The sequence below is a fragment of the Enoplosus armatus genome, chromosome 17 (assembly GCF_043641665.1).
Source record: "Enoplosus armatus isolate fEnoArm2 chromosome 17, fEnoArm2.hap1, whole genome shotgun sequence".
NCBI lineage: Eukaryota > Metazoa > Chordata > Actinopteri > Centrarchiformes > Enoplosidae > Enoplosus > Enoplosus armatus.
In genome coordinates, this window is record NC_092196.1 from 13165918 (window position 1) to 13191346 (window position 25429).

Consider the following 25429-nt stretch of genomic DNA (forward strand, 5'->3'; position numbering starts at 1 on the left):
CCTCAGACTGGTCAAACTGGAGCTTTGTCAGTCAAGCAGAGAGGGAACATCTGGGAGGGGGTGTCAGTGGGAATCTCTGTTGGTCTGGGAGATAAGAGGCTGAACTATCCAGAGACATCAGAAAGTAGCAGAGCGTTGGACAGTGGAGTGGGGGTCAGAGACTCCAGCATTAGCCTGGTTGAGCTTGGTGACTACAGTGAGGATGATGATGATGACATCACAGATATTACGTCGGGGATCTTTGCAGACTTCAACCTGGACTATGCTGAGGTGGAGGAGGACGAGCTGAGCCCACTGAAGAATCCAGAGGGAACTCCTGACTCTGTAGACACACTTAACCTGTCCTCGTCAATGGCGAGCACCTGTGATCAGAACTTCAGCCCTGATCCCTTCAATACCCCCGTCCTACCCAAATCCCTGGACAGTGGCTATGACACAGAGAACAATGAATCTCCAGAGTTTATCTTCAAAGAGCTTGGAGATACCCGGGGCAGTGAGAGGAGCCCAAGGCTGGGTGGAGAACCTGAACTAGTTCTGCAGGTGGGTTTGGGCCAAGGGGTCTGCACTTCCACAAGTACATCAGAGCTACAGTTTAAGGGCCTGACTGATAAGAACCCATACAGGGACTCTGCCTATTTCTCTGACTATGATGTTGAAAATGAGAGGAGCCCTCAAGAGGAAGGCAGCAAGTTCTATGCAGGTCCAAATAACCGGGACTTCCCTGCTGAGAAATTTAGCTCTATCAGAGATGATGATCCTGTCAAAAGGCAATTCAACAACGAGGAACATTTAAAAAATCTGAGAAACATCAATGTTTTGGTGAATCTCTCAGAGGATGACCCTAGTTCACCCCATCCCCTTCCCACCCCAGGGTTGTCCATGTTGTCACCGTTTCCTCCGCAGATGGGTGGCTGCTTGACCAAAGAGTCGGCCCCTGCGGATGATGATCTTGGGTTGGAGACTGAGCACTCGGGAGAGGAGCCTCCCTCAGAGCTCAACTCCTCCATTGGGTCTGAACCCTCTTCCACTGTCCAGGAGGCCTCACGAAACAATGAGGAGGGGAACCGAAGAGCAGAAGATTGTTCCCCTGTCCAGTCTTTGCATTCTGACTCCACCATAACTGACTACAGAGATGAGGTCCCCAATGAAAATGAAAACGGTGATGGATCCACAGAGGAGGAGGAGCTGCCTGAATTCAATCATGTCAAGGAAGAGACGGAGGACAGAAGGGAGGGTGTGAGAATAAATGAGGAAGATTTTGAGGACATAGATGCAGAGGAATGTGACTCACAGGACAGTTTGTGTGAAGAATCCAACGGTCCTGTTGACCTGTCCTCTTCCTCGTCATTGTTGGAGCTGTGCGGAGAAAGCGTGAGAGCTCCACTAGAGGAGGCGGAGGATGAAGATGACTCAGATGACAGCGAGTCTGATGAGGAGCTGAGGACCTACAACATCCAAGATGAAGACAGTGAGGAGAGTGAGGAGGATTTCACCACCGTGCCAGTGGTGGTAAGCGATTGCAGCCGGGCCAGACACCTCCGCAGCCTCCTGAAGATGCCCGCCCTGCTCACCCAGTCTTTCTGTGACGAGTTGGAGAGGAAGAAAAAAGCTGTGTCCTTTTTTGATGATGTTACGGTGTTCCTTTTTGACCAGGTATGACACGTTAATAGATCAAATGTGTATTGTCTGTTAACAATTAGATTATTTTATTGCTTTAGAGTATGTGAGGAATATCTTTGTTCATGACCTCCAGGAGAGCCCCACAGGAGAGCTGGCTGACTACACCTTCTCAGAGTCCAGTGGGCAGGAATCTTCAGAGGAAAAAACCTCTGACCACCAGCTGCAACATGACCCTGAACTTGAAGCTCAATCCTGTGAAACATTCTGTGTGTCTGAAGAAACAGATGGGAACAACTCAGAAGACGGTGAGTTTGTCAAGGACATAAATCCTAGATGATTTATCCTGGATTGTTCAACATAACTGTAATTGTGTCTGTGTGCATTCAGGTGGGGGTTATGAATGGGAAGATGACCTCTCGTTTGAGCCCCGCCCATCCTCACCTGACGCCATCCCCGAGCCCCCGTCCTCACCCACATCCACCTCCAACAGTCCCGAGGCTCCTAAACCTGTAGCTGTAGCACTTAATCGTTTTATGGTCTCACGATTCTCTATCACACATGTCTCCGACCCTCACATGGGCTCAGCAGCAGGTCTGTATTAACTGTCTGTCATACGCAGTTTGACTGTTGTATAATGTTAATTTATTTGCACTGAAAATATTATCTCACATTCACAGTCACCCAATATTTTGGGTGTCCAACTGTCCATAATAAGTCCAACTGAAATTAAATTGTATTATTTATTCAATATGTTGCGACAGCATACATCTGTACATCTCATGTCCTTTGTTCTCCTTAAAAAATCTCAGAAACCAGGAGGGAGATTTTAGGGTGAAATTTTACAATTTTTAGATTCATGATGGCGTCTTCGGGGGGAACTTCTCATTCCCCCGCAGGATATTTCCCCAAAAACCTTTTAATTCTAATCCGTCTATGATTCGGTGATACTCCACCAACAAACTTTTTGTACAAAATACTAACCCTCTATAGGTTTGAAATGTGGCTGGTAAAATATGGAAGTTGTGTCCTTCACTTTTATATCTTGTGTGCGACCTTCTAACATTGGTGGTGCAAACAAACAATATAGTACATACAACACAATACATAATGAATGTACTGAGAGATATTTTGGTAAATATTTGAGTGTTTGCAGCATTCTAAGTGTAAAGATGTTGATCACTTTAAGTTGTTTGATTAGTCTCTTTTACAGTGAAAACTGCGATACTTATTTCATATCAATTATTTCCAACAGGGAACAGTGAAGATAGTCCAAAAGATTGAGCGTCCCTCGGCCCTGACTGGAAGAGGATGAGTCCTGGTCCTTCTCAACACAGAAAAGCAGCATTATTATATCTAGATGTTTTACAGAGTTTTATTTTTATCAATGTTTGGGGCATCTGACTGTGGTGACCCTTTATGAGACAGTGCCTCATATTCTAGTGAAAGACCCTCAATGATTTGCACACTTTGTTTTTTTTTTTATTGAGACGACCAGGAGAGTGGATACAAAATCATATATTGTTTGCAGAAATAGAAATCATCAGTATATTAGTTTTAACATACAGTATATAACAATAACTTATTTGCTCAATGCAGCATCAATTCCTGTTGGTGGCCTTACAGGTCATTAAATTTGTGAATTTAAAAGGAAATACATAAAAATGAAAGGAGAAAAAAATAGTGAAATGACTTTCAATGGCTTTACATCTGCTCAACTCGGTCCTTCTGCTTACCATTGATCTGGCATTTTTAAAGACTGTTACAGCTCTCGTAGTTGGAGCCAGAGAACAATGCTCGATGAGTTTTGCATAAGAAGCTGTGGTGGATTTTCAAACACAAAAATCTGACTTTTTAACAGTCATGGGTGGTGGTGATGGTGTTTTGAAAATGGAAGTGCTGAAACTTAATTTGTCCCTTAATCCAAGTCGTATCCAAATCATACTGATGGTGGAACTCGGTGGATTCAGTGTGCTATGTTAATGGGAACATAATGCACGAAATCAAGGCGTGTTCACTCCCTAATTATCGCCACCACTCTCTCTGGTTAATGATGACCCTCAATATATGTCCACAAGTTACCATATCTGTCTGAAGCACTTTGTATAGCCAAACTGGGTCTTTATATGTGAAAGTGATGGCTCTGTCGCTCTACATCTCCCCATCCTGGAATGAAATATCTAAACATGTGAGGTTCCCTATTTGTGTCCACAGTGCCAGCTACAGGTTCACTTTATTTTGAGGCATATTAGCTTTGTTTATTTTTTACATTTCATCAGCAATAGAATGACACCAAAGGGATGGAGAGGTGTTTTAACACAGTTCAGCGGTGTCATGCCAGTATGCCAGTCATAAATGTTGAATGTCAGCATCATCTTTATGCATCTTTTCCAGGTCTACGTATTGTCCATATTCTCATACATAATGTATTCTATTACATTTGTGCTGAATGCCCGGGTCTGAGGTGTACAAAAAAAAAAAGACATTCAAAATACGACATCTCACATATTGTATGAATGTTTTATCAACATGTAGCAGGTAGCTTGACTTGAATTACTACTGCTGTATCGACAGCTCCCTCCCCCTCTCTCTCCTTCTGTAGCTCAAAGTGCCAATTCTGTTTCCTCTCACCTTGCCTTTTAAGTTCTGCAAGAAGAGAAAACATCGCTAGTATTTTTGTACGATTTGAAAAGATGCAATCCAGGATGACAGTCTCTCAAATTTGCCAAAGAGATATTACAAAGCTTATTGGCTAAAGTGGCAGACACCTTTGGAGAAGGTGAGGTGGGTTGTTCTGTGCACCGGTAGTAACATCATTGCTGTTTCCATTTTTCCCCCTCACTCATTGCTATTGTACTATCCCAAACAAATAAATCCAAATACTTTTTTCCCTTCTTGTGTCTGTGATATATTTATCTGCACTGATGTCAAAGAAGTGCAATTGTCTGTAAAACAACATGAAAACACGAAACTACAAAACACATAAAAGTATGACGTTTGTGCCCATTTAGATTTATTTTGGACAAGATAATTTATATGCACTTTCTGTACAGTACAGATATAATACAAACAGGGACAAAAGTGAGAAATGGACAAAATGGGAAGCTATATAAAAGTAAAAAATGCATTTGAAACTTGCCGCCCAAATGAGCTGTGTAATAAAAGCCTGATCATACCACTCAGTGTAAAGGACTCATCCATGGAAAACTGACTTTTCATGATGCAACTGCTGATTTATTGCAGTCTAAGAGGCATTTTAGCTCATTCACTCGACCATACACATTATTGCTTTTCCATCACATACAGTTTCACTACTATCCCCACACATCATATTGTAGGTAAATGCCTCTGTTCTAAGCTTTTCTCCCAAATGAGTGTATAATACTGAGAATGAATGATCAGAAGCCATAATACTGTACCTTATCTGATAAGCTACCACTCCCTCAAAGCTAAATATATATATATATATATATGTATATATATAAAAAAGACCCATTATGTATGCACTGTATTTCATCTCTTGGCTATCTGGCAGCTTATATATTAGTGAACTTTAAAGAGAAGGAAAGAATAGCAGTTCAAAATGTTCTTGTATTGTTTCGGTGGAATTGCAATTGCACTGCACTGGAGCTTTCTAAGCAAAAAGAAAAACAAAACAAAAAGGGAAATAATCCCACTTATATTTTCAGGAATATAAAAAAATACAAGTTGAATTGTGATGCATGTGCCCTCAAACCTGCGTACAGAATGATTGGGTCAATGCTGCACGAAGCATATGTTTAAAAAAAAAAAAAAAAATGTAGAAGGCACAGTTCCCACATTGAGAATATGGGTATACTGTATCACAACTAGTAAATATATAGTACTATATCACTTAACAAATGCAGAATTATAGTTTACTCACCAGCTGTCCTGTTCTAGCTATCTGTGGAAGTATCCAGTCGACACTTTGTCTTCAGTGCATGTTACAGTGATGCACTGAAAACCGTTACCGACCGTCTCACATTCGCCCTCAAGCCCCACTTAAACAACTAACGCAGAGTGTGCCTTCACTGCTCATTAATGTAAATAATCCTCAAATTAGATTTACAGTGTATAGTGTTGAAGAAAAAAAGATAAATGATCAGACTGTGACGGCATCACAAGTAAAAACCTATTGGCCACACCTTATCCACAACTGGTGATCTAAATAACTAATAAAATCTACTGTCACACTTGCACTTGAATGTTCAGGCTGAGACATTCAATGTTGGTGGAAACGTTTGAAACATCACGAGGATTAACCGGAAATTCTCTGAGTGAATTTCCACGGCAGAGAAACTAGATTCTTAGTGTAACATGTTCCTTGAGGTGATTTTTTTTTTCTCCCCCCAAATCACACTTCTGGGCCCTCTTGTGATAACATCATGCAACTCAAACATGCCAATGTTAGCCATTTTCTTTCTTTCTCCCCTTCAAAAAGGGCCCATTAGTGGACAAAAGAGGGACAGCAGGCCGCTAGTAGAAGATGGGTGCAGATCGGTCATCAATGAAGGTGGGCCGGAGGTAGACCTCCAGGGAACGGTCACTGTGGGGAGAGGAGGGGTGAGACAAGGAACAGTGACAGTTAGGTTGAACACGTGACAAAATTTAGAGAGATACATGGCCGACTATGTAACCACACCCAAAAGAAATCTGCCTTCCCATAGTTTTGTTGAGCAAACAGTTGCAGTATCTACGGTGAGTTTTAGCAAGCATGTAGTGAGAAAACTTAGTAGTAAAATATGAAAAAAAAAACAACAAAAACAGCTTGCTATAGGCACACATGCAGGGTTAGTGTCTTCTCTGTATGATATTGTGATACACACACAAAAAAATCAAAGTAATTCTTTTACAACCCAAGGCCTGCTGGACTGACAGAACCAAATGCTGCCACGTCCACGGAGGCCAAAGGACAGAAAAGACCAGTGATTCCCAGCATCCTACTGCAGCCAGACAGCCAATGACAGCAGAGAGAGAACCAGGCGGTAAGAGAGAGAAGAAAAGTGATTGGTTGGCTGAAAGGCGATGGAGGCTGGTGACTTACGGAGGTCCTGTTCCCTCAGAACCGGGACAATTCTGGACCCAAACTGGAAGGTAAAGAGAACCTTTGGGTTTGAATGGCTCATCTCTCAGATCATGCATGGGTCACATTTTGTAATGACACTGCTGGTTAGTCTGGTGCAAGATGAACATACTGTAGGTTGGTAATAATAACTGTCACTGAAATGAGGGATGGAAAATAAAAAGTACACTCTTCATGCTCATCATGCCACACACTGTATTCTCCTTTTCAAATTCTGAACTATGTGAGGAAATGTGTCTACGGCTCGCTTTAGTGGACAGAAACGTTACTGTTGATGCAATGCAATCAACAGGCAGGTGTTCAGAAATGTGCGCATTATTATTTTTATCTCAAACACAAAAGTATAAAGAATAAAATACAACCAAAAAAAGAAGATGAACAGGCAGGTGTCCAGATAATCAAAATACGCATACTGTACACAACACCACCACACACACTGACAGTTTTTTTTTACAGTAACACAGAGCAGCACAGATGCTATGGGTGTTAGTGGGGGAGGGGTAAGGATGAAACAGCATGCTTGGGACTCAGTTGTGGCTTGAAATGATTCACACAAGGGTGGCAGTTAAAAAAAAAAAAGGAAGGGGGGAATCAGTTCAGAGCCATAACTTTGAAACAAGGAAAATGTGCAGCAAAACTGAAAACCTCATCGTCACTGACAGAACAGATTTCTCGTCAGACCAGACTGTTTATTAATATATAGAGATATGTTTTATTTAGAATACCTTTGTAAAAAGTCACCATACATTCAAGGTCAATTTTTCAGTATCACATTTTCTGGTTTCCCTCCACAGCATGCATAAGATAAAACACTTCAACTAATCAGTAGTTTCTCATTGTTTCTGGAATTATTTTGTTTTTGTTTTTTTTTGTTTATTTTTACAAGGACAATAATTTTTGAAAAGAAAAGGACCAAAAACTACATAGCCACTCAGGGAATACAATCATAAATAACACTGAGAGCTGCAAAAAGCCGTGGTGGTCATTTAACCTAAAACTAAATTCACAGCTGTTATTGAGGAAACTCAACAGAAGATCAAAAAAAGATTTGTTTATTTTAACTGACAATTCTGGCAGTAAGTTCGGCCAAGAATGGCAAAAAGAACAGTTTCCGTGGGGCTGAGGGTGGAAAGTTTAATTGAAAATTTGTACGCAAACATGTTTTTGCAATGATCATAATACAGTGCAATTTGGTGGACTGAGGGAAACAATGTATATTTTATATACTGTATATTCTTGAAGCTCCATTTGAAAATTTGCTTAATTGCACATAAAATATGTGTTTAATAGGAAAAAAAAGAAAGAAGCAAAAGTAAGGCAAATATGACACACACCCTCTGGACGGAAAATCAAGTCTAGTACTGACACAAGGAAGCACAGCGCGACCTACGGGATCTCTCAGAACAGAAACATAGTAATCTGCTGCACAGCCTTACTTTGAACAAAGCTTTTTTTTGAGCATGTGTGTGTTGGGTGGGAACTCGATAATACTTGGCCCACGTGTGCTTAAAAAGGCCATTCAGCCAGTGGCTTTAGTACAACGACATTGAAGTCTTTTGGCACTTGTACAGTACATGAACATGTCCTTTAGTTTGACAAAATGACACAACCATGTACATGCATGAAAGACAAGCAGTAGCAAAGGCAGTCTCTTGAGAGATCAGTCCGTGATGGTGGACTGTGATCAGAGATAGAGTACTCAGAGTCCATATCGCTGCATGCCGAGCAGGTAGGCCCCGCTCTGGCTCTCTCGCTCAACGCAATCCTCCACCCACCAACCGCTACTGTCCACACCGACACCACCAGCAGCAGCACCCAGGATGGACGGAAGGAGGAAAGGAGGGACCCGGGGAGGAAGAGAGGACAGAAAGGAGGGATGAAACTGGCCTCTTCCACTTGGAGAAGGGGTGTGTGTGGAGGCAGAGGAGGAGGAGGAGAGGTGGAGATAAGTGGACAGGAGGGAGGCTAAGAGGAGGGAAAGATGGGGAGGAAGAGGCCCCTGTGCTATCCGGAGCTGTCTGTGTCTGTCTGTATGTCTGTTCTCACACAGTCGAAATCAATTTGCCATCAGGACTGTCACTGTGGAACAAAGAGAGAAGGAAGCTTGCCAGGTCGGACACACTCAGAGAGAAATGGAGAAAGACAAGACAGGCACAAGGAGGCAGGCTAGAGTTTAGGAGAAGTGTAGGTGGGGTCGGGGGAAATCTACGCCACCCCACCTACAGCTACAACTCCAAACACACCTGCCGTGATCAGGAAGATTGGACTTCCAATTCCCTCATCAACACTTTTTTTTTTAAATCCACATATGTTTGCCGGTTGGATATCATTGCCCCCATATCAAGCGGTTTCAGTGAATATTTGTCGGTCACGGAAAACTCGTCAAAACCCAGAAGTTACTGTTGATGAGAAAATCAAGTCATCTCCTTAGCTGGAGGGATGTAGTGTCAGATTAATCTGCTGGGGGTGAATACACCCTGCAGGACAGTGTTGTCTCAAAATACTGATACAGAAAAAAACACATTCAGAGCAGACAAGAGTATGTAAAACAGCTTGACACTGGTGCCCAAAAGCTCCAGGCTAACAAGCAGTGATGACTGAGATGAAGTCAGCATGATGTCTACTGTCACAACATGTACTCCACCAGACACTAATAGGCCATAACTTCTCTCTCTCTCTCTCATCCACACAAACACACACATTTATATACATGTACACAAGGATGCACTCCCTGATTGGACAGAAACAGGAACGGCATAAATCCTAAACCTAACCTCACACAACCCTGGTGAGTCAGCAAGGATTTGATAGGATTACAGTGCAAATATAACGGGCCACGAGCACTTGCTGACAATAAACTGAGACACTGAGCCGCTAGACTGCATTCATTACTGTAAAGAGCTAATAAATAAAGTAAGCAAGAGCAAAGAGGAAAGGACAAAGACAGTAAAAAAAAAAATATATATATATATATTCAAAAGAAACACTGTGCATACATCTTATGGAGGTGGGGATTTTAACACTACAGCTAAATCAAATCTATTATTCCTCATTAGTTCTGAAACCATTATTAATCTATTAACTAATCTATCAGTCTATTAATCATTAGTCGATTGACAAACAATGTATGGCCAACGCTTTCGATTAGTTGAATCAATTGTCAAAGTAAAACAGCCAAATATTCTCTGGTTCTACATTCTTTCAGATTTGCTTTCGCTAATGTGAAAGGCCTCTGCCAATTAAAATGTACAGGATGAAAGCAAATCGTTCTGCTAAAGATTTAGTGGGTTTTTTCTTGTTTGTTTCGTAAGATCTTCCTTCGTCTATCTCACCACTGTCTACTATTTGAGACAACTCAGTACAGCAACAGCTCACTCAAAAAACAAGCACTTCCATACTGACTTTTTGGAGAATACAGTATGCATAGAAACTTTTTTGAGTATACAAATAGTTTAAAACATACTATGTAACCTGCTTATAATGAGCATGTAGCATTTAATTGGGACACAGCGTTTGTTAAGCAGTTGCCTTGCTGTCTCTTGAGAGCTCCAGCATGTAGTAACTCGGGTAAAACGCCATTTATCTCAGGTGATAGGCTCTCATGTCTTCTTCTGATAGGTCACTAATTCCCAAACTATCCAAGTTAAAACAATTCGGATGGCGGCAGCAGTCATATCAGTCGCTACTAAGAGGGCAGAGCAGAAGAGGCACTTACCTTGTGGCAAAGCGGCCGTCATAATCCTCAATAGCAGGCTGAAAAGATAAAAGCAATATTTCTTACTTTGTGTGCTTTTGCTGTACTTGCATACAAACACTAGGTGGTAGCAGAAACTGAGCAAAAACTCTCCTTTTCAGTTACTGCAGGATTACTCATATACAATTACGCAACACAAGGCTAAACCAGATGGGGGCTACAAATTAACTGAGTAACAAGTGTTCATGGGTACTACACATGTTAAATTGTACCTGTGTGCCAAAGCCTGCCATGCTGTAGGGGCGTGGGCGGGTCTGTGCTAGGCTCTGTGCCAGCAGTCGGGCAGTCAGGCCGTAGTCAGGTGTGGGCAATGATCCATCATTCTCCAACAAGTTCCCTGTGCTGCTACTTTTCCCATGGTGCAGGCTGGGGGGGGGGGAGAAAAACAAAGGCCTCAGACTTGGGCTCATTTGGGCTCATTAAGTTGACACACAGCTTATGATAGAAACATGCTACATACTTCACTTTGAGCTTCTCACTGTCGCTCTCAGGCAGCACACGCGTGTAGGAGAATGGGAACCAGCCGCGCCTGAGAAAAGTGAAGACCATGTTAAACTTATACTCTACATTCACTGTACCTACAATATTTATCTCACAGTGTGGATTCAGGCAAAATAGAATACATGAATACATTACTTACATCTTGTTCTTCTCATTCTCCCCATAGTGCCAGCCATCGCGGGCTTCAGGCACTAGCAGGGTGATGACATCTCCCTCAGAGAAGCTGAGCAGGGTGCCGTTGTCACCCGCAGCGTGGGAGAAGATTGCCTGGACACGGGAGCGCCCGTTCTTTTCCAGGCCTGCTGCCATGGAGCTGGACCTGGGCAGGGTCCGTGTCTCTCCTGAGGAGTTTGCAGACAGAAACAATTGTCAGACATGAAATCCATGAAGAGTTCAGAGTCACAAACGCTCTGAAAAACTGCAGTCTGCAGTGCTAACTTAAGGTAACATTTATGTCTCTTTAGGCACAGTCAGCAGCCAGGCAGATGTTCTAAATTTAGCAATTTCTTAAATGGGCTTTTGTATCGCATTTGTAAACATCCATATATCACTGCCAGATTAACTGATACCCACGGTATGATCACCATAAATAAATGAGACTATAGTTGAGGTGATTGGCAGACTATCTCATGCCAACATTTCTCATAAATACTGTTTCTGTCCTACTTCCACCTGCTCCTCTTCTGGGACACTGAAGAGCAGCGGCCAACATTGTAAGTTACCACAGAAGACGGAAGGTGATATCAACCTTAATGTGACTGCAACTGTTTATGTGATGTTAAAATGCTCCTCACTGTACCTCTAAGTACAACGATAGCAATAAGTTTGAGGCTCAATCAAATATTCTGCTTGTGGTTTTCTTGCTGCGGTGCTGCTGTCGCTCATTAAATTCTAGTTGTGTTGGGATATCTTACCCACGGGGTTCTTATTCTTGGCGGGGGCAGGCCTGCGGACAGGGAGGGTGTTGGAGTAGACATCGCTGACCTGTCTCTGGGGCTGAGCCTGGGACTGAGCCTGCGCCTGGGTCTGAGGGGATGAAGGCCTGACTTGGGACACAGACATAGTCCCTCCATCCGTCCAATACTCCTCCCCGTGGACTCCTGTTGTCCCATTGACCATGGACATGCCATCAGGGCCCATCAGCCTCTGGAATAAACAGATATGTTATGATTAACATTTGCTGAGTTCAAATGAATTCATCTTGATAAAAAAAAAAAAATCGATAGACTTTGGAGTCCACTTTGGAGAAATTAAGTCTAGTGAGAGTTCATCTCAGTCTAGTCTGTCAGCTGCTGCCCAGCATGAAATTTAGACTCTAAACAGCTCATTAACTTGAGTGCCATCTTTAAAGTGAGACTAGAGATGTTTGATGTCTGATTTGCTTCTTTATGGAGGGCTAAAGTTGGACAAGCCGACATAAGAACGGGACTGTTAGCTCCTTCACAGTGGTACTACTGAGGGAACTGAAGGGAAGTAATTCCAGTTAAGTAATTCAGCTCTCTTAATAAAACACATCTGAAATAGGTTAAGTCTGTGACGTCATATCCAAGCCTATAGTATATCATCAAAATTAACATTGAAATATTTATTATACTATAAGACAGTGAAAAAAGACACAAATAAATAAAATAGACCCATACTTTTAGCCTCCAGCAGCCATTTATTTTCATAAACTCACCGCTGGGTGTCCAAGGCCACTGCCCATGAAGACCGCCAGCTCTGGGGGCACAGGAAGAGGCTGGGCCCCAGGGATGGGGTCTGAGATGACCAGGTTGGATTTGGAGGTATGCAGGGGGCTTGTGCCCCCGAGGGCGGCAGAGCCCATCTGCTGGGCCAGGAGCATGGCCCTCTCAGGCAGCTTGTTGGGGTCTGAGCAAGCCTGTTGCCACACTGGGATCTTCTGGGTCAGGAGGTCTTTTCCCTGGAGGAAGGAGGAAGGGAAGATCGGAGAAGAGAGATATTGATGTAGCTGCAATATGACTGGAGAAAAAAAGCTCAGTCAAGCATTTTCTTTGCTAAACCTTTAACTCTAAAAAACATTCAGTTCTCAAAGGTTTTTCTCACTCCGTATCCTTGACCACTGCCCTTTGCACAGCTATGATAATGTGCTGCGTGGGTGAGGCTGTGGGACAGACTGACATACAACCAAGCTGCCCACTTCAGCATCTCACAGCCTGTGGACACGGCTCTGCTGTCTATGGAAATAGAGTTTAATGGACGGACAGAAATGCACACATTTGTGTATGACTGTACAGTATACATGCATGCACACGCATGCAAAACACAGACAGTTTTGTCCCTTTGTATGTGCTAATTCGAAGTGCTCACCACCTCTTTCTCTCATACACACACACACACACACAAACACACAAACACACACAGATCTTGCACACACACTAGGAACTCTCCGGGAGAGGGTTCTTCAGTTTGCTGAAGGTGAACTCTTCCCACGCACACCCCCATCCTGATTAATGACTAGACTCCATGTTGAAAAAAGAAGCGGCAGCACAGTCCACAAACACACATACACACACACAGACACACACTGTCCTCCTCCAGCCACATCTTCAGGCTGGCAGTTCACACCCACCAGTAATCCCACGAGGCCGATGTACTCCATTACCCAAGAATATCAAAATTCTTGGGTAATGGACAGGCATGTGTTTGTAGCTCACACGCAGGGAGACACACACCACAACAAGCATAAGGAAATAAAATTAAATCCTAAATCCTGGTTAATAATGCTCCATTACCTTTGATGGTATGTTATCAGGGGAAATCTGTTTGGATTCAAAAGGTTCTTTGCTTCAAATGTCAACAGCAATGTGAAAATAACAAGCAGGTATTATGAAATCCTCTAGTGACTGTTGTAAACAGTATGGGTAAGAAACAGTTGGCGATTCGTCCTGTTCATCCCACTGAGCTTTCTTTTTTCAGTCTATCTTTCTCTACATTCAGTGTTTTGATGCCTTTTCCTATTAAAGTCTTTTACGAGCCAAACAAGCGAGGCAGCTCTCTACACAAAAAGGTGGCCTGACGCTCGAAGGTGCAATGATGGATTACAGCTTCAGATGTGCCTGTCAGCGGGGCATTGTCTACAGTCTTAATGAATTTTTAAAATGAAGAGGCCCCTATGAGCGGTCAAAGCTAATGCGACTTTGAATTATATATCTCCTAGTATGCTCTTTTCGCTGAACAATGGTCTACAGCAGGTGAGTTTCAAATAAAACAGAGATGACAGACAGGCAGTAGCTGGCTAGAATCAAACATCATAGCACAAAGGGAATAAGCTAAGGTTTTTTTAAATTGATCTAACAAGCTCTGCACATATTCCTTTCTGAACATAATGTGCAGAAAATGTGTTCCTGAGTGGCTGAAAGATCAAAAGAACTGAAAACAGGCTAAGCTTAGTTAGCTTACTGAGGTGCTACTGCAAACAAGTACTTCATGACTCAAGGAAACACTGACTCTGGACCATGAACTCAAATCTGTGCATTGTCTTGAAGGTCCTGAAAACCAGCTTCTTGCTCTGAGCGATGAAGCCCCACATGAACACACTATGTTCTGCCAAAGGTCGACAAGTTTTCTTATTTCAAATGAGACCTTTAAAGTGGCAGTATTGACCTAAACGGCCGTCTTCTTGAGCATGTGACTTCCTGAAACTAAGTATAGCTGTAATATATCCTCATCTATTTTAACTTACGACAGCTACGTCTCTCCTTATCCTTCTTTCATAGCAAAAAAACCTTTTTATGTTCATGTGACACTTGGGCTCACCTTGCCATGGTAGGCGCTGCTGTTCTTGGCCACGGCACATTGGCGGTCCACCAGGAAGCAGTACCTGCGACGCTCCTCAGACAAGGCTGTCTTGTATCCCTCAGCGATGAAGGTGTCCAGCTCAGTCTGCTTACTGCTGATGGTCTCCACAAACTGATGGGAAACACACAATGACACATGGACATGAGCATAATTTACTAACTTCGGTTGGTTGGACATAATATCCACAGATCTGTACATGGTCTGCATCTGTACTGTGCATGGAATATTTTCTTTTGTTTCATATTTCGTTTTACAGACGAGACAGTGAGAAAAAAGTTGCTGGTGCTCTGCAGGTCCTCCATATTTTGCCGAAAGCCACTTTTCACATTTAGCAGGCTAATGGACAGAAAGTCTGACAAGCTAACATGTAGGTACTTTTTTAAAAATAACACCCTGCTTCACATTCACACAATTACATACATTCACACTCAGGAGCTGCTCAGCACAGCATAGTCTTGTATTGCCAATCACTGCACAGCTCCACTGCAGCAATTACGAGTTAAGTGCACCTCGGCGGTAATAGTTGTGCAAGGAGAGAGCCTTACTCAGTAACTTTCTCTGGTCAGATTTTCCCTGCCGAGTGCTACAGAGGTAAGGCAATTATGACTGAAGATCCCGCAGTGTGGAGGAGGAACTGCTCACAAAGACCCACTAATCCATTTTACATGTCGGACAATAACAAATAACAGGTGTGTTAGCGCGCGTATAAGAGCGAGTAACAGTGACAGAAAGGGAGGAGGGAGATCCAGCGCCGTCAGTTTGTCTTAGCGTGAACGCTCTAAAAAAAAGGGAAATGTCTCACAGAGTTCACCGACATACACACACACTTGAAATGGTCAGTAAGGGTGGTGAAAAGCTACGGGGAGTCTTATTTTGAAGCGGAAGTGGCATTTAGGTGTTTTTGCGAGCATACACATACACATGTCAGGCACTGTATATTATAAACAGCAGAGTTTACATGTTGGTAGCTGAAAGTTTTAGATTCTCAAAGTAGGTCGACTGCATCCGGTTTCATGGCTTTAATACTGTAACATCTGCTGATAAATACTGACCTAGAAGGGCGTGTTATATTTACTTGCAGTGATTTGACCTAGACTGAACTTTTCTTTGGGGTATTGGCTGGTCTGAAGCTTGTTATGGGGGTGTGTTTCTATATTTAACCAGAATCAAGTACACACGTTTCTTTTTGGTACATATGTAAAGCTGGCTTGTCATGGGTAATCAGCAAATACACTTTGTTCTAGATGCTTACATTGATAAAAAACGCCAACCTTGTTTGTTGACACATGACTTCAATACCCTTCCATATTCGAAAAGACAGATACTGCATCAAGTTGGTGGATGATTCTGTTACTTTTGTCATTTTAGTCTCATAATGATCATAATGCATGTTGTTGTTGATGCTGCGGTGTGATTAATAGTTCCTCAAGTTCAGTATTCTCATGAAAGACTCATGAAAAGACTAATTAAGTTTGTTAAGTTGGTGCCAAATGTACGTTTCTGCGGTGCCACCACAGATTGCAGATGTATTTCACTTAGCAACCACCAGAGCACACTACTTCCCCACTGCCAACAGCCACGAGGTTAATCACTGGACTTCCATGAGTGAAGGAATATTTTAGATGGCTAAAAGATACTGAACACAAACATTTTGAGAAATGGCCTTTTGCATTAGCATTGGGAGTAATCTACCTGCACCATAACACAAATCCACTGAGCCAAGTTGTCAAATCAAGCAAGCGACGGGTTGAAAGGATGATGAACGCATTTTTCCTCCTGAGAGCAGCCTGACCTTATTCTGTTCTTTCTGAACACCTGAAGCTCAAATTAAGTGCTTGGAAACTGGTTCAGTTTGTTGCTTATAGTTCTTTTACAGGCCCAGCGTTCAGTTCAGTTAAAGGACTGAGGTGACGAGCCCTCTCCACTTGTCAAATCCACATGGCCCAGTTCTCCAAGCATTCAAAAAGGTCACCAAAGTAACCCAAGACAATGAGTGCAAAGGGAAAAGCCCAGGCAGACACCAGCCTCCATTATATCTGAGCGACCTCAGGTTACATCACAGCTGGAATTACTTGTTTTGCAAAGGTTATGAATATAAATGAACATTATCAGGACAAAATGCTGATACACCAGCAAAAAAACAGCATGTGACATTATGCACCCTATTGCACTGAACGCTAATACAGTTTCCAGTGATTACGAGCACTGGGAAAGCAGGGAATCGCACCCTTCTGAAAGCATACAGTGGGATTCAAAACAACACAGCTGTTTATACTCCTTTTCATTCTTGTGAGGATTCAAAAAAACATTTTTTCCTGCACAGCTAAGAGCTGCTTAGCTATGCTCTTCTATTCCTTCATCATCAGCACTCTTTGGAATCAACACAACTGTATCGTAATGCTCCGGGGCACAACAGAAAGAACCGACACCTACAGTACCTGTTTGAATCTTGCACGTCAACAAGGCCTTTTTTTCTGCATCTGTTTGAATCCACAAATCCATGATCTACCAAGCTGAAGAAACCCCTGAGCTTATCAAACAGCTGGAGATATTAATTCTGAATCCTGAACTATCTCTGTCTGGGCTCTTATTAACAGGCCTATAGAGTGCAAAGGAGTTTATCTAGATGAAACCCCTTTCTACGGCACCTTGGTCCACTCCACTGAACTACATAATGAGCTGATTAGCATTTTGGCAGGGGCTTTACCCATTGATGAGATGGCACAGTGGAAAGTGTCTGAAGGCAGAAGAGAACAGGGAGGGGAGGAAAGACAGACAAAGAGACAGACAGAGAAGTGGGAGAGACAACAGCGAAGAGTGTGAGAGAGAGAGAAGGAGGGAGAGAGATGGCGATCAATGAAATGCGGCCGCCATCTGTGTCCGCTGCCAGACTTTCGCTCAGACATACTTTACTTTTTAATGAAAAGAGGAGAGATAAAAAAGAAAACTCTCATCTGCTAAAATAACACAGATGTGGTGGAGGAGGACGAGGAGGAGGAAATGTTGAGCTCGCCTTAGCCGCTTTTACTCTCTCAACAGCCTCCGATTGCCTGGAAGAATCCTTCTCTATGCGCACAAATTAAACTAAACACTAAAGACACGTCTGTAGTCGCTCGCTCTCTAAGCCTTTCTAGGTAGATGGTTGTCATTGTGAAGCACAGGTCTCGAGGGAGCGCAGGGCTCCGTCGTCCTCCCCGGGGGACTCTGGCACAAACGGCTTGACTTTTCTCTCACACGCCCACGGCCGTGATATGATCAGTGAAAGTGAGCGGGCTGGAAATGAGGAAGGGAGATTGATTTTCCTTTTCCCGGCTAACCGACTGTACGTTATGAGTCCGGAGCCTGATGAGCTCCCTCCTCTGCACAGATGGGCCCGAATGATCAGTCGTACAGACTCAGTAAGAGTGTGTGGTAATGTTACTACTCTCAGTTTCAATTGTTGGGTTTTTTTGTTGTGCTAGTGGTTTGGCCTCAGTCCATCCATCACCACATCTACTTTGATCCACAGCAATTTACTGCATCATAGAGTATGAATCACTGGCAATGAAATATTGCATTATGATACTCGGAGGACAAATCCTCAAGTTTTTGGTGACCCGCTGATCTTTCGTCTGCTGTCACCATCTGACCAAACTTCCAATTAGAACAAATAAAATATCAAAGTCTAAGAAATGCCAAGAATGTGAATATGAGCTTTCTTCTTGAACCACCATTGGGATAAAATTTCAACATTGCAAGATATTTTGCATTAACTGAGCACGTTCGTACTCCTCAGGGGATCAACTGTTATGGCCTTTCGTCACCCCTCAAGACAAACATTAAATTAGTACCACTACTCATAAGGCTCTAAAAACTGAAAAACTGTCAGTAGGTAAGTCCAACATATTTGTTTCCAGGGCATGGACAGTACAGCCTCTATGGCCCTTAATGTGGATTTAGACTTGTATTTGAATACATTGAATCAAATTTTTATTTCTAGACAAATCTCTGACTGACTGACTGACTGATAAGAATAGTTATAATAAAAGATTCCTGCATTCCTGCCTCTGCTCATCAAATTGTGCTTCATGTCATACTGGAAACCCAACAGAGGCCTAATGATCAAACACATGAGGCAGGAACATGTAACAACTTGCCATTCTTGACTGAGATTTACTGGCTTAGTGCACTCAAACACCCCTCCCACCCCAAACGCTGCTCCATGCAAAAACTGGACTGCTGCACACACTGCCGACGTTGACACTTCACACAGCATCTCCTTGTGGCATCCCTGATGCAGTGGAACAAACACAATATGACACAGCAGTCAGATCAATCCAGCACTGCCGAACCATCCCAGACAGGAAAGGGCAGATGTGTGTGTGTGTGTGTGAGAGACTGTATAAACTCTGGACAGAGGAGGTGCTTTCTTCTACAACCTGGGTAGCAAAGAGTAAGAGTAAAATTTTCAGTAAACTCTACAAAACTCATGATTCTGGTCCAGCTATCGATCTGATTCTGTCATGGCCGGACACACTTCACAGCATGACCGGCAGCAGCTCAGTAATTACCCCGCAAGCCTTGACCTGTTTGTTCCCATCCCTGCAGGCAGTCAGACGTCCAGCTTCCGGTGAAATCCTTGTGAAGGAACAGCAGTCACACTGTCGCCATTTTCTGCTGTGTCATTTTTTCCTCAGTTTGACAGCAACACTGGCTGCGAGACTAAACCAATACATAACTTGTAAACGACGCCACAGTGAAGGCCTACGACTTGCATGTATCTGTGTTTGTCTACATGGAGGAAGAACACTGTCACCACTTCCCCTGTCAAGTAAGCAGTCGAGTGACTGAAACTAAATGCGAAAGATAAAGATAATTAAGTTGTGCCAAACACTGAACTGAACTCATCAAAAATTTCACCTGAGCTGCTCCGTCGGATGTTTCTTTGCTGTGGAAACAATCACCTGAATGATGACGCCCATAGCAAACACTGCTTTGTTCCCTCAGAGAATCAAGTGACTGCTTCGGTTTGACATTTAACCATTTTGACAAGTTGTAAATGTCGGCCGTCTGACTCCTGAAGACTGACACTGTTGCAAAAAAAGTTCTTCTAAAAATGTTTGAGCATTTTATCCATATCTAGCAGTTACACAAGCATGCCCACTGTGTGTCATGACACCTAACCACCTTTACCAAAATAAGACATATAGGCTCAAACAAATCAATCCATCTGCACAGGAAATTCCAACAGCGCAATATATTTCACATGACTGATCATATGGGCCTTCAGCGTCCACTTTTAGAAACAGACATTTCTGACACAAAACACAGAAACTCACAGCAGGGTGCTATTTAATAAATAATAACATCAAACAATATATGTCTTCTTATATACACTGTAAGAAAATGTACAAGAAGACATAATAACTATAAAACTCTGTGGTTAAATAAATATACAAATGTCAAAATGTAAAAATCTTAAAATATAGCATTCTGGTGTAAGCTTTTATTTTGAAATGTGTATCCCTCTACTCCTCTTTGGATAATTGAGTCAACCATTATTTGGTGTACATACAAGCTTTACTCGTTCTGTTTAAACCCTGATCAAAGCCATGTGCTGAGACACATTGGCTGAAGTAAACTCGTACTCTTCCAGTACGTCAATCACTGACTTATTATCTTTTTCACGTGTGTGTCTACGTGCCTGCTGTATGTGTGTAGATGTACAAAAAAAATATTGGCAAGGGCACACAATTCATAATCAAACCTCCACTATTTGCCTTCCCACTCAGGGCACCTCGTCGCCACCGCCTCCACCCCCACCCCCATCCTTGCTGTTTTGTGTGTATCCTCTTTACTTTATGAAGAATAAAGTCATTATTTTGAACCAAGACTCACAAACCTCCAATCCAACAGTCACCCACATGCACGCTAACTCTGCTAAAACTACATACAACAGTGCTACGAGCTAGCTTGAGAGTGTTTTACAGTGACCCCATGACAATGGAAGAAATGAAATTCTGAATTGACCAGTGCATTTTGACGGTTATACGAGGCATCTTCATTCTTGTTGTTTAACTGAGGACTAATATAATATCAGGCTTTGTGCAAAAAACCCAAAAGCAAGAGACTCACCTGCATCTCCTTCTCTCCGTACTTGGAGGGATTCTTGCTGCCCTGGCTCTTCCTGCGCAGCTTCTTCAGTTCAGCCTGGCACTTCTCCAGACTCTCCCCTTTGCTCTTGTGTTCCACCTGGTACTTCTTCAGGGCAGCCTATGTGGGGCAACACGCAGAGCACAAACGCAAAATTAGGAACACAAATTAAAAAGCCTGGGTGTATGAGGGAGGGACGCAGTCATTTCTGAAAGTTTTTCTTCATTTTTTTCTGTGGAAGTTACATTATATCTGCGTGCCACTGCAGATGCAAAACCTCTCGTCGGTGTGTTCAAAAAGGTTTTGACATCTGAAAACAATCTTTTTCAATTAAAGAAAGAAGCAAATTTGCGTGATTCATTACAGTGTTTGCTCCTCATTCGTCCTCCAAGAACGCGTTTTGCAAGAACGCGTCTCGTGATTGTGTCTGTTAAAAACATCCACTCTCATTGATTACCCATCTCAAGCAGACTTCAAGTTGATTCTCTTAGCGTAGTGAAAATAACAGAAATCAGTGGCAGCCTGCAAAGTGAAAAACGAATGTGTGACGTGTAGAACAAGCTAAGCGACTTGCCGAGTCCACTTACAACCAGAGTTTATTTATTTCATTTTATTTTATTTGCTTATTTTAATTATTTATTTATTGAGAATAACAACTTTGTTTCCGGGCTGTACCAGCTCTGTTGCTATAGTAACTGTGTCTGGTGTGACAAACCTCATGTGGTTTCTGTGCGAGGCAAAATAGGCGGAGGAGAGAGGCTCATGCATGAGGGTTCAACACCCACATTTACATACTGTAGACACCGAGGATGTAGGTATCCTTGAGGTATTGTTTGGCTGAAAAGGAGCTGTTGTTGTCACTGGAAGACTAGCGGTGTGACACATGCACTGTCTGGATTTCATAGCAGAGATGGGTGGTGTTTGATCTGTGGGTCTGAGCTGGACTGGAAACCTCTCAACAACTCACAACAATAATCTAAAACACTGCTGGAATTTTACATTTGAACTTCAGCTGCTGTTGATTCATTTTCCAAGTCAGGAGCTTCTCTGAGATATTGATTTTTTCAATAGATTTCCACACAAAATGGACCTAAACATGCATTTGCACTCCCTGTAATCCAATAACAATGAATGACTCCTTTCATCCCCTCCTCGTCTTTGAGATAAAGCAGCACAACCAATATGGCTATTCGTATCTAGTATTTAACTCCCAGAAAGTCCCCAGGCTCCCCGGTGGAAAAGCCTCAGCACATGTAGTAATGGAGTGTAGTAATGTTTAGGGAAGACACAATTGGGTATTGTGAAAGATTTGCCTTTAGTTTGCAAAGTCAAATTGGGTAAACAATATAGCATTCCTAGCATCTGCCTCATTGAGCTGGAATGTTCCCACTAATTAACAAAGCAAAAGCCTGTTGACTTTTGTTGCCAGCGCCCGCACCCACAACTCTCAATCACTGACTGCTGCTGCAGACAGATAATTAGTGTGATTAAATCTGATTAGAAACACAGTGGACAGTAGATGGACTTTGGTCCATTCAGAGAATCTGACTCTTGCAGCTCATCTGCCAAGAAATGTTCCTCTTCGTTGGTAATCAATAGGCTGCATTTAAGGTTTACACCCAACTTGTGACCTCCGTGTGATGACTGAAGAGTGTCGTAAAACCAAGACAAGAGAAAGCGAGACAGAGACAAGAGGGAGAACAGAGAGGGATGCACCGCTGGGAACAGCACACAGACTCCAGTCTTGGAAAATAGCAGGCTTTCCTTTGAGTCTTTTTGAACAGAGTCAAAATTTCAGATGATTAATTCACAAAGTCTGAAGCAAAATGACTGCTATTATCACTCCGGCAGATCTGTGGGAAATTCATTAAATGTAATGGATGTTAAAACCTCAGGGATACGCAGAGATAGAAATGTCTGAAATGGTTGAGGCATCCGAACCAATGCAAGAAGCGTGACACATTTCCATATCTTTTTCCATACCAGTTTAGACAGCAGACTAACACACATTTGGCGGATGTGTATGGAGTCAAAGATTACTTTGAGATGAGACTTCTCATTTGAACTCAACATGACAACATGTGTCCCTGTTAAGTCAAGAGGCCAGGAGCCTAAATGACTCACAAACAACCCTTTTTCCCCATTTAAATTTAAGAGCAACGTTACATTAAGTGTGGGTGAGTGAGTGAGTGAGTTGCTGTAAGCCGACGCAGCTCGTAGCGTGGTCCTTCCAACAATACAATACAATAATGGCAACATTATCCCATCCCCCAAAACAACGCACAGCAGTGCTGCTCTACACTCAGGCTGCAACCCACTCATTCTAAAGATATCACATGTAGACCAGATCCACAGTGCACGCACACACACACACACACACACACACACACACACACACACACACACACACACACACACACACACACACACACACACACACACACACACACACACACACACACACACACACACACACACACACACCAGGAGGGGTTTATTATAATCAGTCTACCCTTGACGTGTGAGTACATGTGAAATGTTATTTCAAAGCTTCTCTTTTCACACACACATCCTGTAATCGTCTCAGAGACAGACTTTGATCCCGATGTTAAAACACAACTTCACCTCCATGTCGGTTATCACTTCAGTCAAATTAGGCCTTAACAGATTCGATGTTACATAATATAAAGCTCTTAAAATGAGCCAAAATATGGAGTGCACTTATTGGATCGAGGCTGTCCTCGGGCTTTGGGAGAGCGAGCCAATCAGATACTCACAGTCAGATAACGAGCATCCAGCTCCACCTTCTTCTCCAGCTCAGAGAGCAGCTCGTTGTGGAAGGATTTCAACTGGGGAGAAATCACAGAAAAACAGTTAAATATGACGCTAATGACATGTATTTTAATGACAAAACCATTAACGGGTGCTGCATGTGGATACAGCGGTCAGAGACTTCCACCAAGTTATCAAAATACACGTGTTATTCTCATTCACTCAGTTACTGAATAAATGTTTTAGCAACAAAGTCCTGGCCTGTGAAGCCTCTCTCAGCTTGCAAATCACTGTCACTGTCACTGATTCAGTGCTATCTGACACAATATTTAGTCACTAGATTACAAACTGACCTGCCTGAAGAACGGGAGAAGAACTCTCAGAGAAATCTTATTTGAAGGTCCGGTTTTGATATGCAACAGGGATATAATGTTACTATGTATTCTACATTTAAAATGAACAGATTCCCGCAAATTTAAATAGGATATCTTATGATAAAAAGATTGGATTTGGGGGAAATAATCTTTTGAATCAGCTAATTCAGCTCAAACTGGCTGAAAGCATCTTTGCAGAGTGGCGACTGTGAATTTTGTTCCCGTTTTTCTTAAATTGGACTCGTGCTGGGGAGCGAACACTGGAGGATTAGCTTGGAGAAGAGGAAGGATTACACGCTGTACATATGCTCATGGGTGCCTAAGTAAACTCGGGGTGCTCTAGCTCCAGGGCATCCACATGATGAGCACTTATGCCCGGGGCCTTCCTCTACACTGGACACACACTAATGAACTTGATATTGACTGTGGATAACTCGTCATATAGGCAGAATGCCGCTCTGTTCGATTAACTCACTCGACTTCCCCAGCCACCTCCTGTGTTAGCAGTTTGGATATATATGAGCTCAGCGTACTTGTTCATTCAATACAAGTTCATGTTCATTTAATTATCATGTATTCCATGTGCTGCCCACAAGGGGCTCGAGAGCTCAGGGACGAATCTGTGTCACGGCCGGACTAATTTGTTGTGGAGCATCACGGGGCAGAGCCACACACCGCCGAACTAAAATGTTTTATTGCTGCAATAACTTGTTACATAGCCTGAGCTTTATAGAGAGTGATGTAGTGTTGAACCACACAGCTAAAAAACCCTTTGAGCTTAGAATACCAACCATCTCCTCTAGCTGCACTTGGATCTGTCTGTGGACCTCAGCCATCTGGAACAGCACATCCCCTGCACAGAGAGAAAGAGGGAGACAGGGAGAAAACACATGAACAACACAGCACAAGCATTCCTAGTGCAGAAAAGGAGGAGGAAAGGAAGAAGCAAGAAAAGCAAGAGAGAGAGAGAGAGAGAGAGAGAAACAGAGAGACCCCAGCGTGCAAAGCTCATGCAGTAATACAAGACACACAAACGTACGGGACAAGTGACTTGTAACTGGGACAACGAAGAACATGATGAAAGTTTGTTTTTGGTACAAGGTAACAGAAAACAGAGAAAATGAAACAATAACAAGTGATGACAAGTACGAAAAATGGGGGAGACAAAATGCTTAAAATTAAATTCTGGTTCTTCAAGCGTGTAAGTACTGATGTCTCGTGGAGATCAAACTTATTGCCTTTCTTTCTTTGATTAATCTTAACATCAGGCAATGTGATTTCTGGAACAAAGAAAAAAAACAAAAAAACACCTCAAAGAAAGGTTAAAGTCTCCACACAAAAAAGGAAATAATCAAA

General features: G+C 42.7%; 2 protein-coding genes across 3 annotated transcripts in view; one reads left to right on the plus strand and one right to left on the minus strand.

The window, feature by feature from the left end:
- aatka (apoptosis-associated tyrosine kinase a) overlaps window positions 1-2222 on the plus strand; it is a 29346-nt gene extending 27124 nt beyond the window's left edge. Inside the window, exons 13-15 of the mRNA XM_070922955.1 lie at window positions 1-1653; window positions 1754-1925; window positions 2008-2222. Of these exons, the coding sequence (XP_070779056.1) occupies window positions 1-1653; window positions 1754-1925; window positions 2008-2222 (2040 nt within the window). The remainder of the gene's footprint in view (window positions 1654-1753; window positions 1926-2007) is intronic.
- A 2386-nt stretch (window positions 2223-4608) lies between these two features.
- The window catches only part of LOC139299733 (BAR/IMD domain-containing adapter protein 2-like), a 47577-nt gene continuing 26756 nt past the window's right edge, over window positions 4609-25429 (minus strand). Inside the window, exons 4-14 of one of the 2 annotated variants that reach the window (XM_070922602.1) lie at window positions 24865-24926; window positions 23705-23776; window positions 20910-21047; window positions 14754-14906; window positions 12658-12897; window positions 11891-12122; window positions 11116-11317; window positions 10936-11004; window positions 10688-10841; window positions 10437-10474; window positions 4609-6184 (exon numbers count right to left, since the gene is read on the minus strand). In XM_070922602.1, the coding sequence (XP_070778703.1) occupies window positions 6115-6184; window positions 10437-10474; window positions 10688-10841; window positions 10936-11004; window positions 11116-11317; window positions 11891-12122; window positions 12658-12897; window positions 14754-14906; window positions 20910-21047; window positions 23705-23776; window positions 24865-24926 (1430 nt within the window). In that variant the 3' untranslated portion in view covers window positions 4609-6114. Of the gene's footprint in view, window positions 6185-10436; window positions 10475-10687; window positions 10842-10935; window positions 11005-11115; window positions 11318-11890; window positions 12123-12654; window positions 12898-14753; window positions 14907-20909; window positions 21048-23704; window positions 23777-24864; window positions 24927-25429 lie in introns of both variants that reach the window. The other variant, XM_070922600.1, reaches the window with a different exon arrangement.